The sequence below is a fragment of the Eulemur rufifrons genome, chromosome 25, assembly GCF_041146395.1.
Source record: "Eulemur rufifrons isolate Redbay chromosome 25, OSU_ERuf_1, whole genome shotgun sequence".
NCBI lineage: Eukaryota > Metazoa > Chordata > Mammalia > Primates > Lemuridae > Eulemur > Eulemur rufifrons.
The window spans coordinates 20,301,858-20,325,799 of record NC_091007.1 but is presented as its reverse complement, the minus strand read 5'-3'; the positions used below and the strand labels follow the sequence as shown (position 1 = coordinate 20,325,799).

The window sequence follows — 23,942 nt, the reverse complement described above, 5'->3', positions numbered from 1 at the left end:
TCCTGCAAAATGCCGGGCACATAGGAGGGCTTGCTACTCGCGAAATAGGGGCGAGGGTGGCGGGTGCGCGGCAACTACACAGGACTGGCAATGCCCTGCGGAGAAAAGAGAGGCGCTTTCCCCTAGAATCTCTTCCGGTTTCACCTGGAGCAAACGCTTTCCACCTGAGCAGGAAAACCCCCGATTAGCGGTTGGGGCTGAGGGTTAGAGGGGAGGAGATCGGGACAGGGACACTTCGTAATGAGGCGGTGCCACAGAATAACCAGGTTCTGCTGGCAGAGCGCACGGGTCCCCTCCAGGTGCTCATCTCCCAAGTTCCGGGCGCACCTGGCGGCAGCCTCTCCCAAACCTTTCAGCCCGAGCGGGTGCGTGCGGACCACGGGTCACTGCCCTCCTTGTGTGAGGACCTGAACCGAAATCTGGGCGGGGCCGCGCTGCCAGCCAGCGGAGGATGGACGCGGTTCCGAGAAGCCGGGGCTGCCTGTGCTTCCCGTAGCTCGGCGGGGAGAGCGCGCGGCGCCTCCGTCCCCCTGGGAGTGGGGCGCAAGGACAAAGGTCTAGCAGCCTCTCGGGAGCTTGCCCTGCCCGCCAAAGCCTGGGACAGCAGAGCAGGGCCGAGGGCACGAGCCCCTAGGATGTACGATCTTCCCCTGGCACCGGGCAAGGGCAAGGGCACGGCCACCTTTTCCAACCCCGCCATTAGTACGTGCAGTCGCCAGGTCCGGGAAAACTTCTGTGTCCCCGACCCTCGCCTGAGGCCGCGGCTGCTGTCCCGCACCCCGGGCCGCCCGCCGCCCCTCCCCGCGCCCTCCCGCGGGACACTCGGCTCCTCCCAGGCCCCGCCCCCCGGCCCCGCCCGGGCGCCCCGAGGGCGGGGGGGCACGGAATTTCCCAGCGCGGGGGCTCGGCTCGCGCCGCCACCGGGCAGTCTCGTTCTGTTTACGGAGAGAAAGGGGAAATGGAAAAGGCGGGGAGGCGGCGGCTGGCCTCCGCTGCGCCGCCCCTGGGCCGGCTCAGACGCCGTGAGTCAGGGGCCGACCAGGGCGGTCTGGGCGCGCGGGCGGCCCCGCGCTCACTAGTCCGCTCGGCTCCGGACGACGCGCCACGCTCTGGGGCCTGTCGCCCTGGCTCCCGCTCCTGCCGTCCCCGGACCCCGGTGGCCCGGCGTGCCCCGCTCCAGAGGGCCAGCCCCCAGCTGCGCTCCGAGTCGTCGGGGGGTCGCGACTGGAGCGCTTGGCCTGCGGGGCGGCGTGGAGGCCGCAGGTAACCCAGAATTTGGGGGCTCGGGGTGTCTTTCGGATCGTGCGCCACATGGGTGCCCTGAGGGTTCCCACCCAGAACTGGAGGGTGCCCCCGGCAGAGGGGATAAGTCCGTGGCTCGGGGAGGTGGGGGCGTGCCCGGATCCCGTGCTGCGCCCGTGTCCGTCGCGCGGGTAGCTGGCTGCAGCCAGGCACAGCTGGAAAGCACCTTGCGCAAGGGTCTCACGGAGTGCAGACTCCTCCCTCTTCCTCCTCCTTCCCGGATCCCCAGCGCCGGGGCAGCGTCGGTCTGGGCAGCGCGCGGGAGGCAGGGACCCGCTGTCACCGCGCCTCCCGCCGCAGACGCCGTCGGGACGGTGCACTCTCCCTGCCGGGACCGGTGAGTGCAGCTTGGAGGCTGGAGGACCCGCCCAAGTGATAGGTGCTTTCATAATTTACAAGCCTGCAAGGTTCCCCCTGGCCTTGAGGGCCGGGAGGAAGGGAGCGGGGGTGTGGATTGACGGAGCAGGGAGCCTTTTGAATGGTTGAAAGTTAATTTCATGTTTATAACCCGGACTCTATTCTGTGACTAAAGGGTGATCATAGCAGAACACGAATAGTGTGGGCTTTTGGTGTAAGAAAGAATGCTAGGAGAAGAAAAGTTGTTTCACAGGAATTGTTCTCCAGTGATAATGCGACCTCAAGACTCCGAAATGTTTCTAACTCTGGGCGGAGAATGGAGATTAGAAAGAAACACAGCTCGCCCAGGAATTGCCCCAAAGTTAGCAGGGGAAGGCCGCTGGCTGTCTTTAAGTGAAACGTTGCAATGCTTGTCTGTTTCACTTTTGGGAGGACATATTTTGGTCCAGCATAAAAGGCTGCTGTCGATACAACAGGGAAAGAAATGCTAATGTAGTTGCTTTTTACACCTGAGTAGTAGTTGCCAAGTGGAGTAGAATCCAATTCCAGCTGACACTCGCCACTCTCCCGAATGAACTGAGGTTTCTGTGCATCACATCGCGGAAGATGGCCCTTAGGGACTTGGTCTTGAAGGAAAATTGGATAGTCAAGGCATCTAGAGGTTTTGGAGCAGAGTGGCAATTCTTCTGTGTGGCTGCAATGCATATCGTACTTGGGCTTTCTGAGAACAAAAATATATTAGAGTTGTTACCCGAGGGGCAATGTACTATTTTGGCAGAAAAATCTTTTAAATGGGAAGTACCCAAGGTATAATCATCCTTTGTTAGGTAGAAGCTGGTGCCTGTAATATTGGCCACTTTCATACTCTTGCCAGGAAACACTGAAATTTTGTTTATGTAGATGGGAGTAGCCAAGAGTATTAAGTTGATGTTTAGGAATAGGATTTCCTTGTGATTTTATTGCTGATTTCTGAAATAAAATGCAGTAAACAATTTTGATTGTATTTGCGCATCTCTTCGTTTCTAAAATTGGTATAATTTTCTATTCTGTTAGGAAGTAAGAATTTTATGAGGATTTTTATTGTGAATTGTGTTGGGGGGGGAATCTTATAAAAGTCTTTGTTGCTAAACTCGAATACGTTCACAAGCCACACTTTTTCTCTAGGTGGGTACTGATCATGAATAAGTCAGAAACCATTAGCATGTTGTCTGCTTCACCAAGGCCGGAAAGTGCTGAGGTTTTGTGCAGGAGCATGTAGTGGGCAGATTGGTCAGCAAGGTTGCTGGGGAGAACAGATTTGCGTGACAGGAGCCCTGTGTTGCTAAGGAATTAATTCGGGCCCCCCCCCCCCAAAGTGTCAGTGTCAAACACTCCTCACCTCCCCTGTTATCCTTTCCTCCCCAGCTTTCCTTCCAACTTGTAGTTTAGGGGTGAGAGAGGGAGAGAGAGAGGGAGAGAGAGAGGAGCTCTTAGGTTTTACATAGACATGCTTGAGACTTTCTGCAGAATTTAAAGACCAAAACTTGTCTTTCAGGATCAGCTGTGTGAATTTGAACTGCATGAACTATTTTCCTCTCTTTCTTGAGTCATGTTAGTACTGGGACCTTTATTTTCCATGAAGTCATCATTTGATAAGTAACTTGGATCCCTTCAGCCCCAAATTAGGCTGTTTTTGTTTTAACTTCTGTTTTCCCAGTAAATTCTGCAAGCAGAAACTGCAACTAAACTCAGTGAAATTCAAGTCAAATGTTCCTCCATGACCCTAAGAAGTTCCTTTTCTATCTCAACGGACTCCAAGAACCTGAATCAAAATCTCCTTCCACTATGTGTGAGATCTCTGAGAGGGAGCTGCCACTCCCACCCTAGATTTAACTGTGGTGATAACAGTCATCAAAGCATTTCATGGGTTTCTGCCTTTTTTTCCCTTTGCATCTTGTTTTAGATACAATCTTTAAAAGCTTGCTGTGTAGAAGGGGGTGGGGAATAGGTAGCCACATCCCATTTGCAGATAAGAAAGGAGACTGATAAAGAATATGCAAAACCAGGAATCTGACTCAGTACTTCTCTCTCTTGCACATAAAACAACTGCAAATGACACAGCTTACTCACTGCGCACCAGACACTCTGCCAAGCACCATATGCGCTTGAACTCTTTTAATCCTTAGGACCACCTCAAAACCACCTGCGTTTTAGAGATGGAAGAAATTGAGGTATAGAAAGGTTAAGGTACTTGCTCAGTGTCACGCAGCCAGTAAATGAGGGGGCTGAGATTTGACCCCAAGCAGTCTGAGACTAGAGGAATGTTCACCTTGCATGATGCTAGATTGTTTGGCTCAGACACGATTTGTACATCAGCAAATGACCATCGAGCAAGGTAGAGATGGCACTAAACTGTGTCGGTGAAATTTACTCAGAGGCAGATGTCTGGGTCATGCATGCAGGTGGCCCTGTGGTGGGACATTTCCTGGAGCTTTGAGCTGAAGCTCCGGGTTGATCAGAGGCATGTGGCTTTAGCACTGAGTGTTGTGCGTGTAGAAGACTTGTGATTTTAAGAACGTAAGTTATCCTTCTAGAGAGAGGCTGTGCTTTCAGGAGCACGATGGTTTAAGCCACAGATGTGTTTCAAAATTCTCTTAGCTCCCTTAGATTCTTTTATGTTTTCTACTTTGTAATGGAGTTGTTCTAAAGTCCTGAGTGACAGCTGTGGCACTTTTTTTTTTTTTTTTGAGACAGAGTCTCGCTTTGTTGCCCAGGCTAGAGTGAGTGCCGTGGCGTCAGCCTAGCTCACAGCAACCTCAAACTCCTGAGCTCAAGCGATCCTCCTGTCTCAGCCTCCCGAGTAGCTGGGACTACAGGCATGCACCACCATGCCCGGCTAATTTTTTCTATACATATTTTTAGCTGTCCATATAATTTCTTTCTATTTTTAGTAGAGATGGGGTCTCGCTCTTGCTCAGGCTGGTCTCGAACTCCTGAGCTCAAACGATCCGCCCACCTTGGCCTCCCAGAGTGCTAGGATTACAGGCGTGAGCCATCACGCCAGGCCTGCTGTGGCACTTTTGACCCTGGCGTTACTTTGTTTTTCTCATCTACAGATCCCCAGGTGTGGCAGCTGATTTGCACTTAAGAGTTGAAGTGCAAGTTTTGCTAATATAGTCAGTTGGTTGTGGCCACATCTTGCTTATGGTAGGTTTGGCTCTCCTGGTCTCTTTGTACTACCTTCAGTCTCTAGAGGGTCATTTGCCTAGATATCAAAATAATCTTCTGGACCCTCAAGGTATTTGCTTTGAACTATTAAAGAATTCTGGTCTCAGGAGGGGACAGCTGAATCATAGGTTAAATCATACTTGTCACTGGCAGCTAGGAGCTGAGGCTCCCTGGCTCCCTCCCAATGAGCTGTTTAGCTCATCTGCATCACAATGATTCCTGAAACTTGACCTATCATCATCTTAGATTGAAATCCATCTTACAGGCTTTCTGGCTTTCAGGGCCTGAATTTTATTTGCCAGGTTAGCTCCTGAATTTAGTGAAGTAGTTCTTTTTCTTTAAAGTCACTGGAGGCAAAAAAGCCATAGTGCTTCTTGCAGAGAATAGGCGGGTTGTGCAAGGTTGAAAGCTGTTAAGAGCCAGCAGCCTGAGCTCTTCACAGATTCCTGAGCTGTTCTTTCTTGTGTTTATGTTGAGTGAAAGTTTGTTTTCGGTGGCTGTAGCTGGTGCCCCTGACTCTGTGAGTTAGAGTAAGCCCTCGGCCTCTCAGGTTTCCCTCTGCAAGTGAGCTGGACGAAAGGTTATCTCAGGTCTCTTTCAACTCTGCACTGTCAACTGGAATTCACACACACAGTTGACACAGGGCCCTCATTTTCTGCGTAGAGAAGCCTGGTCCGAATCCTTGTATGTCAGTTTCCCGTTGGTCTTGAACACAAGTACAAACATCCTAAACGATTTGTGTTTTCTTTTGTAGACTCCGCAGAAAGCGCAACAGTGATGGAGTACATGAGCACTGGAAGTGACAATAAAGAAGAAATTGATTTATTAATTAAACATTTAAACATGTCCGAGGTGATAGACATCATGGAAAATCTTTATGTAAATGAAGAGCCCGCAGTGTACGAACCTGGTCTGATGACCATGTGTCAAGACAGTAACCAAAACGAGGAGCGCGCAGAGTCTCTGCTGCTTAGTGGCCAAGAGGTGCCTTGGTTGTCGTCGGTCAGATATGGAACTGTGGAGGATTTGCTCGCTTTTGCAAACCACATATCCAACACTGCAAAGCATTTTTATGGACACCGACCACAAGAATCTGGAATTTTATTAAATATGGTATGTTTTCTTCTGCTCAGTTGAGTGCTGTGTGCACAGCTTTACTAACTCAGCTTCGTTTAATGCAGAGTGGCACTTGAACTTGGCTTAGACTGGCTGCCAGGTATGATTTTTAAAAATGTAATTATCAGTAAGAATCACCTCCATGTTAAAGATGCAGAAAAATGTCTTCATTAAGAGTTCCATTTAAAGCGTCTTGACCATATTTTAGTAGTAGTTTACAAATAGGTAATGCAGTGAAATATATCTTATTTTAATAATTCACTTAAAATCTCATCAGTTGCGCAGAAGAGAAAGGCTTAATGAGAATATGGTGTCTGAGAGGGGAATAAACACTTTGTCTCTAATTAATATTCTTGAAGGCTGAATTCTTTGCTCCTTGTTGCATCTTGAAGTGTCATACTAGTGACTGTATGTATACTTGAAATGCATACTGACTACTGTAAGTTTTTGCAAAAATGTAGTTTGTAGGCAGTAAATAGCTATTCACAGATTCATTCTCTTTAATTGGCAAAGTATGAATGACAAATGATACGTTTGCTTAGTTATCCCAAGTATGCAAATAATTCAAAATAATGTGGCAACACTTTGTTGCCACAACAGTAGATCAGGTGATGTGTTTAGGTGTGCCTGGGATTCTGTCAGGCTTTTAGTATGTCAGAGGTAAGCGTAGGTGCTGGCTAAAGGTAATCTAATTTTTTTAAAAAGAACAATTTGCAAAGGAGTAGGTGGTAACTTATAAAACATGTTTATAGATGCATGTGACTCCCTTTTCTTTGGTTTATCTGAATGGCAAAATGGCTCATATCGAGGGGATGTCAGGCAGTGCTAAATGAGTGAAGAATCCGGACAAAGTACTTGATTATTTTGTTTTGCTTTGTTTCTGCATACCACACTCGTTAATTAAAAACAACACAGTAATTTAGGTCAGTTATGTAGTGAATTGTTTGTTAGAAGCCAGTTGTGCTCAACTACAGCTCCACATGGAACAAGATTACCTTTTGCATTGTTGTGTGACTTGCTTTGGTCTGGATATACCAACCTGTATTTAATAGTTGGCTAAGTACTTTACCTTCAGAATATCACTTTTTTTTATTAAATGGGAAGTAATAATTTGAATTAGGAGCAATACTTGGTTTTTTTAGCTAAAGGATAGCTGGAGAACTCTGGATCAAAGTAATATATATGTCTATTAAGAGAAACGTAATTATGTATTTCTCTCATTTTTTACATATTTGTTACAATGAGTATCTTAAGTGAAAAATTGCAGAATAAACAAATGATTGTTGCTTATTAATATGCAGAGATTTAAGTATATTTGGCCATTCCCCTAGCCCATCAGACTGATAGGAGACGGGCTATAGAGCTACACTGGGAAGGTACAGAAAGAAATTCAGGAAAATTATAAGGAATATAAAGAAAGAGCCTCCTGAAGTTTTTAAGAATTGGAAACAGGAAAGCTAATTGGAGAGGGAGAGAAACTAAGACATTCATTAAAAGGAAGAGAAGATTTTATCAGCAAAGGGTGAGAGTAAAATGTCATTACCTGCCAGGAGCCTACCCTCTGTAAATGAACAAGTGCATAATTAAGGAGAAAATTTAAGAATAGGATATATCATAAAGGCAGGGATCTTAAAACTTAAAAAAAAATTTTTATTTAAAAAATGAACAAGAATATAAAATATAAAACAAGAAGACTAAAAAACACTGGAATAAGACAAGGTCCTTAAAATGCACAGGAATATAGACCCGGCTTCACTAGGCAAACAGACCCGGTGGTCGATGGCTCTAAAGTGCCCGGTTATGTAGCTCAGCTCTGTGGTTGACTGTCCTGTCGCTGACATTAAATATCAGATACATCCCCTGACTGCTAGTAACCCCTCAGAGCTCCGTGCTTCATAAATACTGGCCTGGGAATGTCACCTCTGAGCACAGCCAACCCGAGACAGGACGGTGAAGGACGCAGGGCTTGCTTTTGACTCCCGTTTATCCCCAGTGGTGCTCTTGGAGTCACCCGATTCAAGACCTTTCTCTTCCTATCATCCTCCACCCACTCCTATCCACACTTGGCTCTTCTGGGCTTGATTGGCTGCTCTCTGTCTCTTGGCTTGGGAAATAACAGCTAGTTACCCCACACAGATTGGTTCCCAGGTAAAATCCACCTGTACAATATATCCACACAAGGAGGGAAAACTTTCACTGAGCGTTCACCCACTCGTTTGCTAGGACAGCCGCAGCGGGCCGGGTGCTTCTCCAGGAGCAGAGACGCAGTGTTGAGCGGTCTGCACCCCTGGGATCGCACCGCTTGGTGCATGCAGGAGGCCGGTGAGAAATAATTATAGTGCAGTGTGCTACTCTGAGAACCTCACGGCCATGAGTGTGGGTAGAGGGAAGGGAGAATGTCAGCACAGGCTTCCAAGAAGGATTGCTGCCTAAGCCAAGGTCTGAAACATGGAGTCGGACTCGGCCAGACGGAGTGGGGCCTGTTCCCAGGGAAGGGAACGGCATGTGCTGGGCCTGGAGGCGCCCCGGGGGTTCAGGCAGCCAACAGCCACAGCCCCGCAGAGTTAATTAGACAGGCTGGAGAACCAGGAATTACAAAACTATCCCGAAGCATAGGGATGTTGGGTGGTGATTTGTGTGTGTGTAAGTATGCACCACTTTCCTAAAAATGATATTTGTTAAAGATTCTGCCATTATCCAGCAAGGCCTGGGGAAGAAGCTTCAGGAGACGAACCTAGGAATGGCTCTGTGTAAGAGTGCTCCGAGTAATTTACAGTCCATGCTGACTCACGACCTGAGCCGGGGATGAATAATCGAGAATGGGTCCCAAGCCCTCGAGTCTCCGTGCTTTCACGGAGAGCTGAAGGGCCTTGAAGGATTTACTCACAGCTGTGGGTGTGCGATGCCGAAGACGTTCCTAAGGGGTTAGTCATGGAGCCGTGGCTTCGCCTCCTTCTTCTTTTAAGGTTGAAAAAACCTTAAAGGTACTTGAGTCCAGCCCTCTCTCTGTCTGACACTCTGATCAGCCCATTCGTCTTGTCCAATAATTAGTGGAGAATTTTGGTCTGTGCTTGAAATTCCGGGATCAGGAGCTCATCCCATCCTGGGGCATCGAGTTTCATATTTGCTCAGTTCCGACTGCAAGAAACGTCTTCCCTATATGGAACTGAAAATCCATCTCTGATCTCTTAGTCAGAGTCCTACTTTTTTGGCCATAAAAAAGGTGTACCTGATGAATAGTGGTGAAGTCTGCACCTTTGAATGAGTTAGACTGCTCAGCTTTGAAATGGATGGGCTGTGTGACCTGGGGCTAGTGATTTCGCTCCGCTATGCCTCAGTTTACCCATCAGTAAAATGGGTAACATCATAGCACTTACTGCATAGTTTGTTTTGGGGAACAAATAATAAATACACTTGCAGTGTGTGACCTTCTTGCACACAGCAAGTGTTTAATGAATGTGAGCCATCGTGGTAGTTGTTCTATACGATTGTTATTTCCCGTCCTTACGACAATCCTTCCAATATTTTAAAAATTGCATGTTCCCCCGATCGTCTCTCTTCTTTCCTGAACATTTATGTTGTGGTGTTATCTTTCCTCGTCATCTGGGTGGTGCCCCCCGAACTCAAGCCTGCATCAATGCCGTGTTGCAGCCCAGACTCTGAACATGGGGCTGCGTCTGTTGTGGCCAGCGGAGTAGGACCGAGCGGCTTTGCCTTCGTCCTAGGTAGCATGTCTGTGTCAGTGGGACCCAAGATCACACCTGTTTCCCAGCAGCCGTATCACACACAGGTCACTTAGGAATGTATTCTTACTGCAATACCTAAGAATTTTTCTTTTTTCTTTTTTTTTTTTTTTTGAGACAGAGTCTCGCTCTGTTGCCCAGGCTAGAGTGAGTGCCGTGGCGTCAGCCTAGCTCACAGCAACCTCAAACTCCTGAGCTCAAGCGATCCTCCTGCCTCAGCCTCCCGAGTAGCTGGGACTACAGGCATGCGCCACCATGCCCGGCTAATTTTTTCTATATATATTTTTAGCTGTCCATATAATTTCTTTCTATTTTTAGTAGAGACGGGGTCTCGCTCTTGCTCAGGCTGGTCTCGAACTCCTGAGCTCAAACGATCCGCCCACCTCGGCCTCCCAGAGTGCTAGGATTACAGGCGTGAGCCACCGCGCCCGGCCAAGAATTTTTCTTAACTGCTGCGCTGGTGCCCAGATCGGTATAGATGACAGTGATCTGGACGAGGAAACAGGAAGTTTGTTTATAACGTCTGCGTTTAAAGATGGCTTTGGTACGTCGAAGTATTGGGGGAGATAAACAACATAGAGCTCCCTAAGATTGTTTGGTGGGCCCTTAGAAAGAAGGAAAAAAAGCATCTCAAATGCAAATAGAGACAGTCTGAGGCTAGAGGAGGAACCAAGGAGTTGGCAGAACTGCAAGCCGTCAGGACTGGCAGCTGGAGGTTCAGGTCCCATCATCAGAGGAGAAATTGTGGGGCATTCAGAAGGGGGGTCCCCAGGATGCGCAGGTTGAGGAAACTTGTAGTATTTCATGTAAGGAAGAGAAGGCTAAGGCGTGCTCTTTAAATACGTAAACATATAAATAACTGGGTTGTTTCAGTAACCAGGCTTTTAATACCTGGGTTTTCATCATACCTCAGCTTTAATTATAGTCTTATGGAGGAAAAAAGACTCTTGCCCGAAGACTAGGAGCTGTGGCTTCGGGCTCAGACAGACCTGAGTTCGAATCCTGGCTCTGACACCGAGTAGCGAGTTACTTAACCTCTTGAAGTCAGTTTCTTCATCCGTGAAATGGAGCTGAGAACAATACCTACCTCAGAGGCTCGCCGTGGGCTCTGGTGAGCCCACATGTTGAAGCACCAAGCCCCGCGCTGGGATTGCTAACAGCTCTCAAGACAGGCTGCTGTGTCATCCTTGGCCGTCTTGGACAGAATGGCAGATCCTGGGTCAGGTTGTGTCATAACAAATTCAGGTTGGATGAAACTTTCATGGAGGGGACCATACACTGAGATACGTAACTGCAGGATGCGCTGCAGTTGGGTCAATAAATATTTCATAACAAGAAGGGGACAGGAAGCAAGTGTCACTGAGTGCCGTGAGCAGGGTTCTGTCTACACGTGCAAAGGGACCACACTCACTACGTTTCCAGCATGTTGCCGAAAGAGGCCTCCGGCGACTAGAGGTGACACACTTCTGGAAAGGAGATCAGATGTCAAACAAAGCCAAACTGTGGTCTGTGTTTACCCGTGTTCTCTCTAGGCCCCGTGCCGGGCCCCACACAGCAGAAGCACTCAGTAAATATTTAGTTTTTAAAGATAGTGACTTCACATTTCTCGGCATCAAAGTTATTCTCTGCTTCATTCTCTGACTAATAGTGGACACATCTGGTCATGACATGTGGAGCTAAAATTAGCAGTGATGGCGCTGGGTGAACGGTCCTTACAGTCACTGCAACTATTCCCATGGCCGCAGCCGAGCGAGGAGCCCTGTGTGTGCATCTGCGCATGAACGAGGAGTTCATTCTTTGCCCTCGTGGTGGATTTGGGAATTTGTCTCACAATCCCCTGCAGCTTCTCTGTACTTGAAGCAACTTAGAGTCTCGCTCCTTCGTCCAGGCTGGAGTGCGGTGGCATCGTAACAGCTCACTGCAGCCTTGCGCTCCTGGGCTCAAGCAAACCCTCCAACTCGGCCTCCTGAGTAGCCAGCAGGACTACAGCCCTGCACCAGCATGCCAGATTAATTTTTAAATTTTTTTTTTTTTTTTGTAGAGACGGGTCTCATTGTGTTGCCCAGGCTGGTCTTAAACTCCTGGCCTCACGCCATCCTCCCACCTCGGCCTCCCAAAGTGCTGGGATTGCAGGCGTGAGCCACCAAGGCTGGCCCTTGGATAGTTTTATAATTCCTGAATTCATAATCTGAAACTGTAGTATTACTAATTACATTTAGGAAAAACTGCTATTCCTGAGACTTTTTATCCCTTGAAAGAACACTTTAGACATTCTATAGGCACATATTCCAGATTGTATTTTCTGTGGACTACCGTATTAATTTGTTTCAAATTTAATTATAATTATTTTTCTTAATTTTCTTTCCTCTTTTAAAAGGGAGATATGCTTTATATAGAGTAAAATACATAGATCTTAAATGTCCAATTTGATGAGTTTTGACAAGTGCACACACCCATGTAACCCAATTGCTATCAGGGTATGCCTCTTTTCATTTTTGAGTTCACTGGTTTTGAAACCTCTAGTTCTAAGTGTCTACTTGCTGGGGAACCCTCGGTGGTCGGGGTCACCTGCCTCACGTTCACGCGGCCTCCTCTGCCAAGCACAGTGCCCGGCACCTGTGGTGCACACGATGGATACTAGATGAGTAAGCAGATGAGAAGCAATTCTGCCCTCACTTTATTTACATGGCGTTGTCAACTCATAGCTCTGGCGTAACACATTGTTTTCCAGAATCGTTCATGATCGTCGGTTAATTTCCACGCTCTCTCTGTGTGCGTCATGTGTGAGTAACAGCTATGCGGACGAACAGGTTCGCACGTTTGAATAGAAGCAAGTCAACCTGCAGGCACGGGTCCTATTTATGCAATCTTTATTTGCAGCCTTTTGGTCGCTGTAGTCATGCTCCCTTAGATAAATCATTTTTTCAGTTCTATTTGGCAATGAATGACTCACGAGTAGATGGAAATGTGACCAGGTCTGACCAGGGACGTGTGTCTGTTACATGCTTTCTCTGACTTGCTCAACCTCTAAATATAGTCTCTATACAGTGTTACGATGACTCAGTGACATTAGTTTCAAGCACTGTGTATAAAAATGCTTCCAAAATAACCAGTTTCCAAATGGGGAGGGGAGGGTCGTAGAAAAAGCCAACTTTACTGAAATTCTCACCTTCCTGCATTTTGTATTTTGTTGTAGATCATCACTCCCCAAAACGGACGCTACCAAATAGACTCCGATGTTCTCCTGATCCCCTGGAAACTGACTTACAGGAATATTGGCTCCGACTTCATTCCTCGAGGGGCCTTTGGAAAAGTGTACTTAGCACAAGATATAAAGACAAAGAAAAGGATGGCGTGTAAACTGGTATGTGTTTTCTAACCAGACGACCGGCGCTGCTTGTCAAGCCTGTGACTTCTGTGTGTTTCTTCTGCGTTGACCGAAGGTTCTCACCCTTTGATTGGATCTTATCTAAGGATGCTTTGCCCCAGAGCATTTGTTTGCTGCCTGGGCTCATTCAGCCCCTAAATCTCTACTTAGGAGCGTAGTTGATTTTAATCTAGGTGATTGAAGCAAAGTGCTTATTTAGCACTGGCTTACCGTGGAGGGAGCTATCCTGCAACAAATCTGTGCGCTGTTCCTTCCCTCCCGCTCACTGGGGAGGGGCCAGGCAGAGAAGCAGAGACTGAACAGGAGAAAGTCTTCTCAGGACTGCAGATTTAAAGAGCTGAATTTAAATATGCCAATTATTGAAAAGACCCTATCCCGCCTTAGTAAACAGTAACTGCTAAGGTTCTGCCATTTTGGAAAACTGTATCTACCTAAGCTGAGCATTCACACACCCTGTGACCAAACAGTTCTCCTGTAGGTGCTCAACAGGGGCATGTCCGCATGGTCACCGAAAACCAAAAGCTATTAATATGTACTAGCATGTTCCCATCAGCACTATTTGTAACTTGCAACCTCCCAGACGCTGGAATAGGATATATTTACACAATGGAGTACTGGACAGCAAAGAAAATAAATGATTTACAACGATAATAGTGTAGAGGAATTTCATAACCATTATGTTGAGAACAGCCAGACACACAAAAAAGATCTACTGTATAAGATTCCATTATATAAAGGACAAAAACAGGCAAAGCAAACCCATGCTACTGGATATCAGGATAGTGGATTCCCTTGGGGAACAGTGACTAGGAAGTGGTTTCTTGGGTTGTAGAGTTCTGTTTTTTGATTTAGGTGGAGGTTACATTTGTATGTTCAGCTGATGATTCATTGAGTTTGACATTGTTACACTTTTATTATGTCTATTTTGCTTTAATTAAATTTTTTAACAGTGCAGCAAATGAAAATACACTCACTTTCGATTTAACAAAAATAAAAAAATAATTGCTGAATATTATATCTCAGTCTCTCTTATCATAATTAAAAGACCAACAATATGTTGGCTTCATGTATGCCTTTATAAAGATTTGCTAGAGTATCTGTTATTAAAAGGAAAAAAACAAGAAGAGTTACAGTAAGCCATTTGAAGCTTGCATTTAGAGGATACATGTTCAAATTCTTTTTCAAAATCTGGAGGCATTTTGCAAAGATTTAGAACCAGAGTGTTCTGTTTTTCAGTTTCATCCCCAAAAGCCGGGGAATATACAATATCTTTGTGGGTTTGGTTTCCTTGTAGTCCTTATATTTAACCTGTAAGTTGCATTTTTTCTTAAAAAGGAAAAACATATGGATGATCAAAAACCCCAAACACGTTCAAAAGGATAAGATCCCCTTCTTTGAGGCAACTACCGCGTGTGGGTTCCTCTGTACTCTTCACAGAAATTTCCATGCAAATATGTGTGTTCAGTTTAAAAACTTTTTACAAATGAGAATATAGAATAGGTACTTCTGCATCTTGCGTTTTTCACCTAACACTATATTTTGGAGATATTTCCAAGTCTATCTTCAATGACAGTACTACTTCTTTCTTTATTAACTGTCTGATTTTCCGTGGAAAGAATGGCTCACTGGTGCTTATTTTAAATGCATTGCTAGAGTATGCACTGTGGGACCAAAGACTTCATTTTATCTCACAACAAGCTGAAATGTTGAAAATACATCCTAAAATCTAAGCGTCTTGGAAATTTTGTGTCTAATAGATAGGAAATTCTCTCTCCTTTTGATTCGTTCATGATTTTATGACTTTGGTTGGATTTCTATACAACAAATTAAAATAATACTTCACTATACTGTTTTTTTTTTATTTTCTTGTTTTGAATGTTTTACCTAAAGCTGATACAACATGCAGGCAGATCTGAGGTGAACGTTACTGTAACAGGGTGGTCCAGTGTCAGCCAGATCACATTTATTTGCCTTTGGTTTGTGCATTGACCTATATTGCGTATTTCTAAGATTGCTTAGAGTCTTGCCCATATTTCTGTGTTCCAGATCCCAGTGGATCAATTCAAGCCATCCGATGTGGAAATCCAGGCTTGCTTCCGGCACGAAAACATCGCCGAGCTCTATGGCGCGGTCCTGTGGGGCGACACTGTCCATCTCTTCATGGAAGCAGGAGAGGGAGGGTCTGTTCTGGAGAAACTGGAGAGCTGTGGACCAATGAGGGAGTTTGAAATTATTTGGGTGACAAAGCATGTTCTTAAGGGACTTGATTTTCTACACTCAAAGAAAGTGATTCACCATGATATTAAACGTGAGTATCTCTGGCTCCAAGAGGCTAGAGGGCAGTGGGCTTCTCCTTGCAATCTGAAGACCCCCAGAGGCAGGGAGGATTGGGGCCGGGTCCAGCCTCCTTCTCTGGATGCCCCGAGACTGTCATTACGCAGCGTTCAGTGGCTCCTTCCTAGGAGTCAGCCATGGTGGAGAAATGGGCAAGAGAGACCCACTGTGGCCTTTAATAGTGAGCGCCAAAGCGGGACTAGCTCAGTTTTTACTGGGGAAAACAAATGCGTGTTTTATTTTAGTGTTCTAGCAAAGTGGCTCGATTATAGTAGGCGTGTATCTCAGAATTTGAAACTCGAGCCCTCTGGGCGTCATTAAGGGACGTGATCATTTACACCCAGGTTGGCTGAGTCCTCGGCTGATCTGAAGTAGATTTTCATCCAGACTCTCACCAAAAACCATCCCCCTCTTTGGAATAGAATCCACGCCTCTCACTAGGGAAAGCATTTTAATCTTTCCTGATTCGGGATTCATTATTGGTTTAGAGAATGCTTTCATTTTATGTATGAGTATATAGACAATCTTATTCTAAAAATGTTCTTCTCACCGTAGCCAGCAACATCGTCTTCATGTCCACAAAAGCCGTGCTGGTGGATTTTGGCCTAAGTGTTCAAATGACTGAAGACATCTATTTTCCTAAGGATCTCCGAGGAACAGAGGTAATTATAGTCACACAAAAATGGTTACTATTAGGAGTAAAAAAAAAAAAAAAATTCTAGAATTACCATGGGACAGAAGGACAAAATACTGAAAGAAAATCATTGCATTAAATCATTATTATTAATGGAACAAATTTAATGAGCACTTGCTCTGTGCCAAGTACAAAGTTTAGCATGTTATTATTTTTTGCTGTGTTACTTACAATATATAATATTTATAAAATCTATTTTATATATAATATAAAGCATTTGTAAACAATGTAATGTCAAAATAGATTACAGCCATTTTTTAGCTTTAAAAGCAATTATGGAATTATAGTTAACTTTATATTAAGTTCAGCACTTTGAATGAATTATATTTTTTAATCCTAACAACACTGTTATTGGTAAATATTATTATAGGCAGATAATGTTATTATTCACATTTTGCAATAAAGGAAATATAAGCTAGAAGAAATTAAAAGCAAGTGCCCGAAGTTACTAAGCTAGTGAGAGACTCTGGACCCGAACCCAGTTGTTTCTGAGTCTAAGCTTAAGTTCTAACTGCAATGTAACTTTTTAATAGACCTAATATATTATGCGACTATCTTACTGATAAAACTAATCTCACTGAGTGTTGGCTCAGTCACAGTCTTAATTGTCATGGTCATTAATGTTATTGAGGACTGACCACAAAGGCCTATCTTCAATCCCAGGGATCCTATAATCAACCTCAAGTCGTGAGCGCAAAAGACCTTATTTGAAGATAGAAAATAGCTATAATATTTACCTCCTCTGCCATGCAAACAAAATAAAACAAGGAAGCCTTTACTGAATCTAAATGAGATCCTGTGCAATGCATTCATGAGCTTCCAAAAAGTACATTTAATGTAGCATCCGCGTCGCTAGGCTGACTGGTTGGCTGATGTGGCAGGTGTCTGTTGAGCACCTGCTGTGTGGCCGGCTGCCGAGAGCACCAGGGAGATGCAGGGGACAGAGCCAGCAAGGACCTCGCCTCGGTGGTGCTCCAGCACCCCCCACTCTTTGGTGGGAGGACCTATTTTAACTTTACCTGAATGACTGAAAGAATGACAGTTTGGTTCACAGCAGGTTGTGATGGGCACAGATCCTAGACTTGAACCCAGTTTTTTGTGAGTCTAAGCCTAAGGTCTAACTGCAATATGATTTTTTAATAAATCCAATACATTATTAGTTGGGGTTAGATGCAACGGGCAAGGTAAATGGTGTGAAAGCTGCCTCCTTGGCCCCTTTGGACTACTGGGGGGAGCCCCACCGCCCGTGCCCTCCTCTTCGCTGGCAGTGCCCATGGGCAAAAGAGTGAGAGTCTCAGGACGCACCTTGGCCTCCTGGTTGCCAGGACAGTCTTGGTGCTCAACCGGATGGCAGCTCTTAGTCTGGCGAGCGTGTGTGTTGCACTGAACTGCATGCAAAAAAATTGTCTTCCTTGCAAATTAAGATTTTGTAAGCCTCTTCTTAACTCTCTGAGAGCAAAGGCTCTCGGGCAGCGCAGAAGTCCCTGCTTTTGCTGGTATTGCTGGAGTTATTCCCGGACAGTACTCAAGAAAGGACTCTTGGCAGTCGTCTTTGAGCAGAATGATATTCATAAGAAAAAATTGTAGGCTTTTTTTTTTTTTTTAAGAATGCCTGGTTCCGAGATTCTTTAAGAATACTTCACCCAAGCAGAAAATCTAATAAGACTTAATGCTTACAACGTGTTTTCTTTGGAAAACGTTTCTTCATGTTTTGGCATTAGTCGTGAGTTCAGATATGTGACATTCCACCCTTTTTCCTGGAGCCAGTTTGAGAAATACAGTATTTATGGTATTAAACATGGAAAATACCTTTCTCTTCCTGGCAGTGTGGTCAAACTAAACGTTTTGCAATGTTGGAGAAAGACGTGGGTTTTTTTCTGGGATCCTCTAGCAGAATGCTTGGATAATGAAATAATAACATTTTTCACTCCTGAATAGTATTTGGATCAAGTTATTTTTAGCAAATGCAAATAGGTTTTTATGGAGTGCAAAACTGGCTTTGATGTTTGTAGTTATAAACTATCTTCTATTCGACCTGCATTTGCTATCTGTATAGTCCTCCATAGCTGAAGTTTGATAATTAACAAGGTTGTGAAGTCACCAATGAAATCTTTCCACAAGCTTGCTTTGCTCCTCCTACTTAAAGAGCCAGTAAGGTATAATTAGCCAAAGTCAGCTGTGCCGGTCTGCTTGCCGTTAGACCTTGATCACGTGGCTCCTGTGTAGCCAAAGATGATTTCTGGTCCCTGCAGTATAGCTCATGCATACAGACACTGGTCACCCTGTGTGATCTGTCTCTCTCTCCTTCTAAGCATTCCTATGCAGAGCATTCTACTGTAACCATTTTATACACGTACAGGGTTAATCGGCATATATGACTCTATTGTTTTTGAGTTACTCAGTGCAGAGAAAGGATAAACAGTGTATGTGGATAATGAATTGGAATTACTTTTAGAGCATGCTCCTTTTAAAAATGTTCTTATTGTCTCCTGAGTCTGCCTGGTTTTACCTTTGTAAGTTAACACAGAATCATCACATACCCACACTGTCTCTTTCGCCTTATAAACGTGTTGAGAGGTGAAGGGCTCAATCCCCGACATCGAGGAATCCCGACATCGAGGTCCCGTTGCTCAGTGCCCAGGCCTGAGGGTGCAGCACTCTCAGAGGGCCTCACGTTGGTCCCACCAGGGCTGTTTTGTGCCTTCTAGTCCGCCAGCCCGAAGAGCGCTTGGACGTCATGCCCTGATGCCCCCTGTTCTGGCTGTTCTGGGTCTTGCAGCGCTTGAGGAAGCAGGAGCTCTGAGCCAGAAAGCTCTGGGGTATCTGCCCGAGGGGTGGGTAGCACCTGGCCACCTGGCTGGACTGGGTGCTGCCGTTCCCAAATGCTGCCCGCGTGTCAATCCCATGGGACCCAAGAGCCACTGTGCACAGCCACTGCTGGTTACAGCAGCAGCAAACACTTTGCCTAATCCTTATTACACTGAAGCGGGGAGGGAGAGGAAGGAAGTAGATGTCCTCTGTTGACAGTAATACCCACTGCATTTTTTTTCTTTTTTCTTTTAATTTTATTTGATTATGGTAATAACACTTAACATGAGATCTACCCTCTTCATACATTTTTAGCGTCCATTATTGTTGACGGTAGGTACAACGTTGTGCGTTTACTTTTTCACTCTGTGCTTATGTTGAGTGAGAAAGTCTTCAGGATCCAAATACCCTGTCTCTGCTGCAGGGAAAGTTTGAGAACAAGGAGCTCAGTTTGGCCTGTTTGCTGCGAGAAAGGAAGCCAGCCCGGAAGTGTGTTGTGGGAAGCAGTTGAGCGGGGTTAGGGTGGGGAAACGGGGCAGTTTCCCCAGTTCTTGTAAGCCAGGTGTCTGCTTATTTACTTTGAAATACTCTGGGAGCACTAACCCCCTTCGACACATTCACATGACACAACATATTAACACAAACTGCTTAAAGCTAAATACTGAAGCTCCTGTGTGTCTGCACTGAACACAGATACTGGTCACCAGTGCTCGCTGTCTTTCGCTTTCTTTTCTAACTTCAGAAACAAACACTTCTTAGGAAAACTATTTATAAAACCAGCCCTCCTTATTCAGAATTGACTCATGAAACCAAATAGAACTTCTACAGTGTTAATATGCACGAATTTAATGCATATTATGTTATACGCATGCATTTAATATGTAGTCACTGGACTACATGACAGGTAGAAATGAGAGGTAGTTCATCGATTTTACTCTTTAGGGTCATTTTTACAGTATTACACATTAGTTTTCAAGTTCTTCCCTTCCAAGGGATTGGTGTTAATAGATTATAGACTTCTGCCACCTTTTATCACCGCAGATAATAGAGGGTTAGCAATTTAATGACAAACAAGTGAGGAGATATGTTTGCAGTATCCGTTTAAATGTTAGGAATTGGTGTTTTAATAGAAAAATTGGCTACAGCTGATCAGTGCTTTGCAGACCTTTGAGGAGTGGGAGTCCCAGGCGGGTTCTGGGTTCCAGGCGCTTTGCTGCTCTATCAACCGTGTGTTCAGTCTGTAGAAAAAGGTGTTCCTTGTCAGACTGCAGGGACACCTCCAGCCACAGCTGCCTTGGCTCCCAGAGAACTCCTGCATTTTTCTCCTTAGCTTCAGGGAACACAACAATGACATTTTCTTACGAAGGGACGCAGTGTGCAATAAATATGCTCGAGGTTTCTGGAACTGGATTAGGGACATGGAAACCCAGACCAATGCAGGGAATCAGGCTGATTGTTTCCATGTTTTGCAGATTTACATGAGCCCGGAGGTAATTCTGTGCAGGGGCCATTCAACCAAAGCAGACATCTACAGCCTGGGGGCCACGCTTATCCACATGCAGACCGGCACCCCGCCCTGGGTGAAGCGGTACCCTCGCTCGGCCTACCCCTCCTACCTGTACATAGTAAGTGGGGACGACCTGGGCTGGGGCTGGGGGTGGGCTCCGCCTGCTGTGGGCAGGGGAGCGGGCTGCCCTTCATCCTGTAACACAGGGGTTCCCAACCTATGAGAGCCGTATAATTATTTCATTATATATTACAATATAATAATAATAGAACTAAAGTGCACAATAAATGTAATGTGCTCGAATCATCCCGAAACCATCCTCCCGCCCCCCTGCCATCCTTAGAAAAATTGTCTTCCATGAAAACGGTCCCTGGTACCAAGCAGGTTGGGGACGGCTGCTCTAACACTCATGGTGGTGAAACGGTCACCCATGAGAGGCAGCTGCAAGTTCTTACCCGGTGGAAGGAAGCTCCATTCTTAAAAAGAAAATATTGCTATTTTAATAGTAACTTGCTATTAAAATCTGCATTGAGCATAAATTATATGCTATTCCTTTATGCACGTAATAATAAAATACCACTCAGTGGCATAAGTCTTTCCGCCAAGGAAATTGTGTATGTTCTCTGAACACTTTTTTTTTTAAAGAAGATGTCAGATTATTGATCTTCCTACCAGCCTGGCTTGTAGTGGAACATGCAGCTGCCATTTTACCTCTGATGGATTCGGGAGCAGACACTTCAGCATGACTGCCTAGTGACCACGGACAGGAAGCTGTCCCTGATATTCAGACCTAGCAAGCACCTTCTACAGCATTAAACCAAAAGATGGGTTTAACTCGGTGTCCTTAGGAAATTAAAGAGAAGCTTTTTTAAGATTATGAACTGTATTTACCGCAGGGCAAGGGGTGGGAAACAAATTACTTTCCAGGTCTTGTTACTAGAGTGCTTTTCCTGCGGAGGGTGTAGTTCCATACCACTGGTGCTAAGAGAGCTGGTTTATTGGTAGATCCACAAACAAGCGCCTCCGCTGGAAGACATTGCAGATGACTGCAGCCCAGGCATGAGGGAGCTGATGGAAGCCGCCCTGGAGAGGAACCCCAACCAGCGCCCCAGAGCAGCAGACCTACTAAAACACGAAGCCCTGAACCCCCCCAGAGAGGACCAGCCACGTTGCCAGAGTCTGGACTCTGCCCTCTTTGAGCGCAAGAGGCTGCACAGTAGGAAGGAGCTGGAACTTCCCGAGAACATCGCAGGTAGGGACACCCTGCTGTGTGCATGCCCCTTTCTTTCCCTTCTTTTTCTGTCCTCATCAAACCTCTGGTGCATTTCATAGTTCATAAAAGCACTTGGGAAAAAAGGAAATGATTTCTTGAGTACCATACATTGTTTGAAAAATTTTAGCAAGGATATTAACGAAAGCATTTAAAAAGAAAAGAAAAGATTGGCTAATTTACCGCCAAATTATAACAGATTTTCAGTGCAAATTTAGGGAACATAGTCATTAGAAATTGCCTCTGACTTGCTTTGTTAAAACTTGCTTTATTGCAACAGTTGGCTGCAAAAACAAATTGTGCATGACAGTTTAGCTGTTGGTAAAGCGTGGGGTTTTGCTTAATTCGCTCATGGTAAACCCTCCAGTCCTTGGCTGAAAGCATCATGGCACTGCCCTGCACAGATAAAATACCGAGTTTGAAGTCAACTTGCATTTCTGTCTTCCTCTGCTTATAATCTCTTTGCTGGCTGGGAACCTTTCCCATTTAGGAAAGTTGCATGCATTCCAGGAGCATTGAATATGCGTGGAGTGGGGTTTCCGTTTTTTTAAAACTATCTATGGCATTCTTAATCCATTTAGGTCCAAACCCGGATGTCAAGCCCGGAACACTTGTTTGCATTTTTCTGCTGCTTCTCTGGCTTTTCTGTATTTAAAGAGAACCATCTGGGCTCTTGGAAAATATGTCAGGATTTCTGATTAATTTCTGGTCTTCATGGACTCCTGTTTGAACTCGTGGTCTGTATGTCACATTACACGAACTTGCCCATAGTGTTCAAAGACCAGGCTTTAGGACTTCAACACTGTTTCACTGGGCCCCGAAAGATTTCTTTGCAGGCAGAACAGATATCTATTATTTGACATATTCCCTCATCGTCATTTTTTATTTTTTCTATGTTTCCCTTTTCAGATGCTTCATGTACCGGAAGCACTGAGGAATCCGAGATGCTGAAGAGACAGCGTTCTCTCTACATAGACCTCGGGGCCCTGGCTGGCTATTTCAACCTTGTTCGGGGTCCCCCGACGCTCGAATATGGCTGAACCGTGGTGCGTTTGCTCTAAACTGGGATGGCATTTGTCTCCTGGAAGTTGGTTCCGCTGACTCTACCTGGTGACTCTGTACAGTGAATTATGCCATTTATTAGGGGACAGGGTGGGCTCTGATGACTCATGAATGTGCCTCCAGGGGGCCCCTGTGTATTTAATTTGTGAAGCTACTCTGGTGTAGACCAGGTCTCGAGGTTCTCGTTTCTCAGGTGATGTGACTCCAAGGAAAGAAGCTGAGAGTTCATAGAAGGGTCATTTCTGCTGACTGATTCCATTCACTGTGCACTTTGCTCAAAATTTTAAAAATACCAATCAGAAGGATACTATATTAGCCAAAATTACTATTCTTGGTTCTTATTTAAGTATAGGATCTTCATTTAACTCAGAATAGTTGTTTTGTGTATACTGGTGAATATCATATAACTCTTTGAGCCTTTGTTGGTAGATTCTGGTGTAAATTGAATTCATTATGTTTTGGGTGAATGGAACAACTTGAATATTGTACCAATATGCTGGACTAGTGTCTTCAAAATGGCTAACTGGTGAATTAGGAGTCATCTGACAGCAGGTCACTAGTGACAGTTTCTGTTATGTTCCTATGGAAACATTTTGTACTGTACATGCTATGCTTAAAACATTCAAAATGTGATGTTTTTGAATGTGGATAAAACTGTGTAAACCACATAATTTCTGTACATCCCAAAGGATGAGAATGTGACCTTTAAGAAAAATAAAAATTTTGTAAATTATTAACGACGCTACTTTTGTAATTCTTATGATTCTATTTTCTTTTAAGCATTTGTATATTAAAATAGCATACTGTGTATGTTTTATATCAAATGCTTTCATGAATCTTTCATATAAATATATATTTAACATTGTAAAATATGTAAGTAGTCCTGTTGAAAGTATGTTTTTACATTATGCTAATGAAACCCAACACTTTTGTCCAATGTGATTGGTCAAATCAACTGAATAAATTCGATATTTTGCCCTAATTCTTGTGGAGTGTGATTTTGAAATAGAACTGGGGGTGGGTTACAGGGGTTGGTATATAGGTTGTACCCCTAGAAGGCCAAAAGTTCTGGGAGCTTTGCAAATTGTCCTCTTGTATTGCTGTTGTGTAAAGTCATTGCTGTTGGCTGGAGTGGGTTGTGTCCCCTGGTACAT

At 45.0% G+C, this 23,942-nt stretch overlaps 1 protein-coding gene across 2 annotated transcripts; it reads left to right on the top strand.

Annotated features, from left to right (window-relative positions):
• The first annotated feature begins 916 nt into the window (after positions 1 to 916).
• Positions 917 to 23,769, top strand: MAP3K8 (mitogen-activated protein kinase kinase kinase 8). 2 transcript variants are annotated; one of them, XM_069458829.1, is made up of 8 exons: positions 917 to 1,263; positions 5,621 to 5,979; positions 12,922 to 13,089; positions 15,160 to 15,421; positions 16,003 to 16,109; positions 20,422 to 20,574; positions 21,462 to 21,708; positions 22,636 to 23,769. In XM_069458829.1, the coding sequence occupies exons 2-8, from the start codon at positions 5,644 to 5,646 to the stop codon at positions 22,764 to 22,766; spliced, it is 1,404 nt and encodes a 467-aa protein (XP_069314930.1). In that variant the 5' UTR covers positions 917 to 1,263; positions 5,621 to 5,643; the 3' UTR covers positions 22,767 to 23,769. The 2 variants fall into 2 exon arrangements, with proteins under 2 accessions (XP_069314930.1, XP_069314929.1); XM_069458828.1 differs by lacking the exon at positions 917 to 1,263 and adding an exon at positions 1,547 to 1,639.
• The last annotated feature ends 173 nt before the right edge of the window (positions 23,770 to 23,942 follow it).

Bases quoted from the DNA above. Each gene is read 5' to 3' on its own strand.
- MAP3K8 (XM_069458829.1), top strand. From the start codon at position 5,644: ATGGAGTACATGAGCACTGGAAGTGACAATAAAGAAGAAATTGATTTA. The intron at 5,980-12,921 runs GTATGTTTTCTT...ATTTTGTTGTAG, and splicing joins CTGGAATTTTATTAAATATG to ATCATCACTCCCCAAAACGG. The intron at 13,090-15,159 runs GTATGTGTTTTC...TCTGTGTTCCAG, and splicing joins AAAGGATGGCGTGTAAACTG to ATCCCAGTGGATCAATTCAA.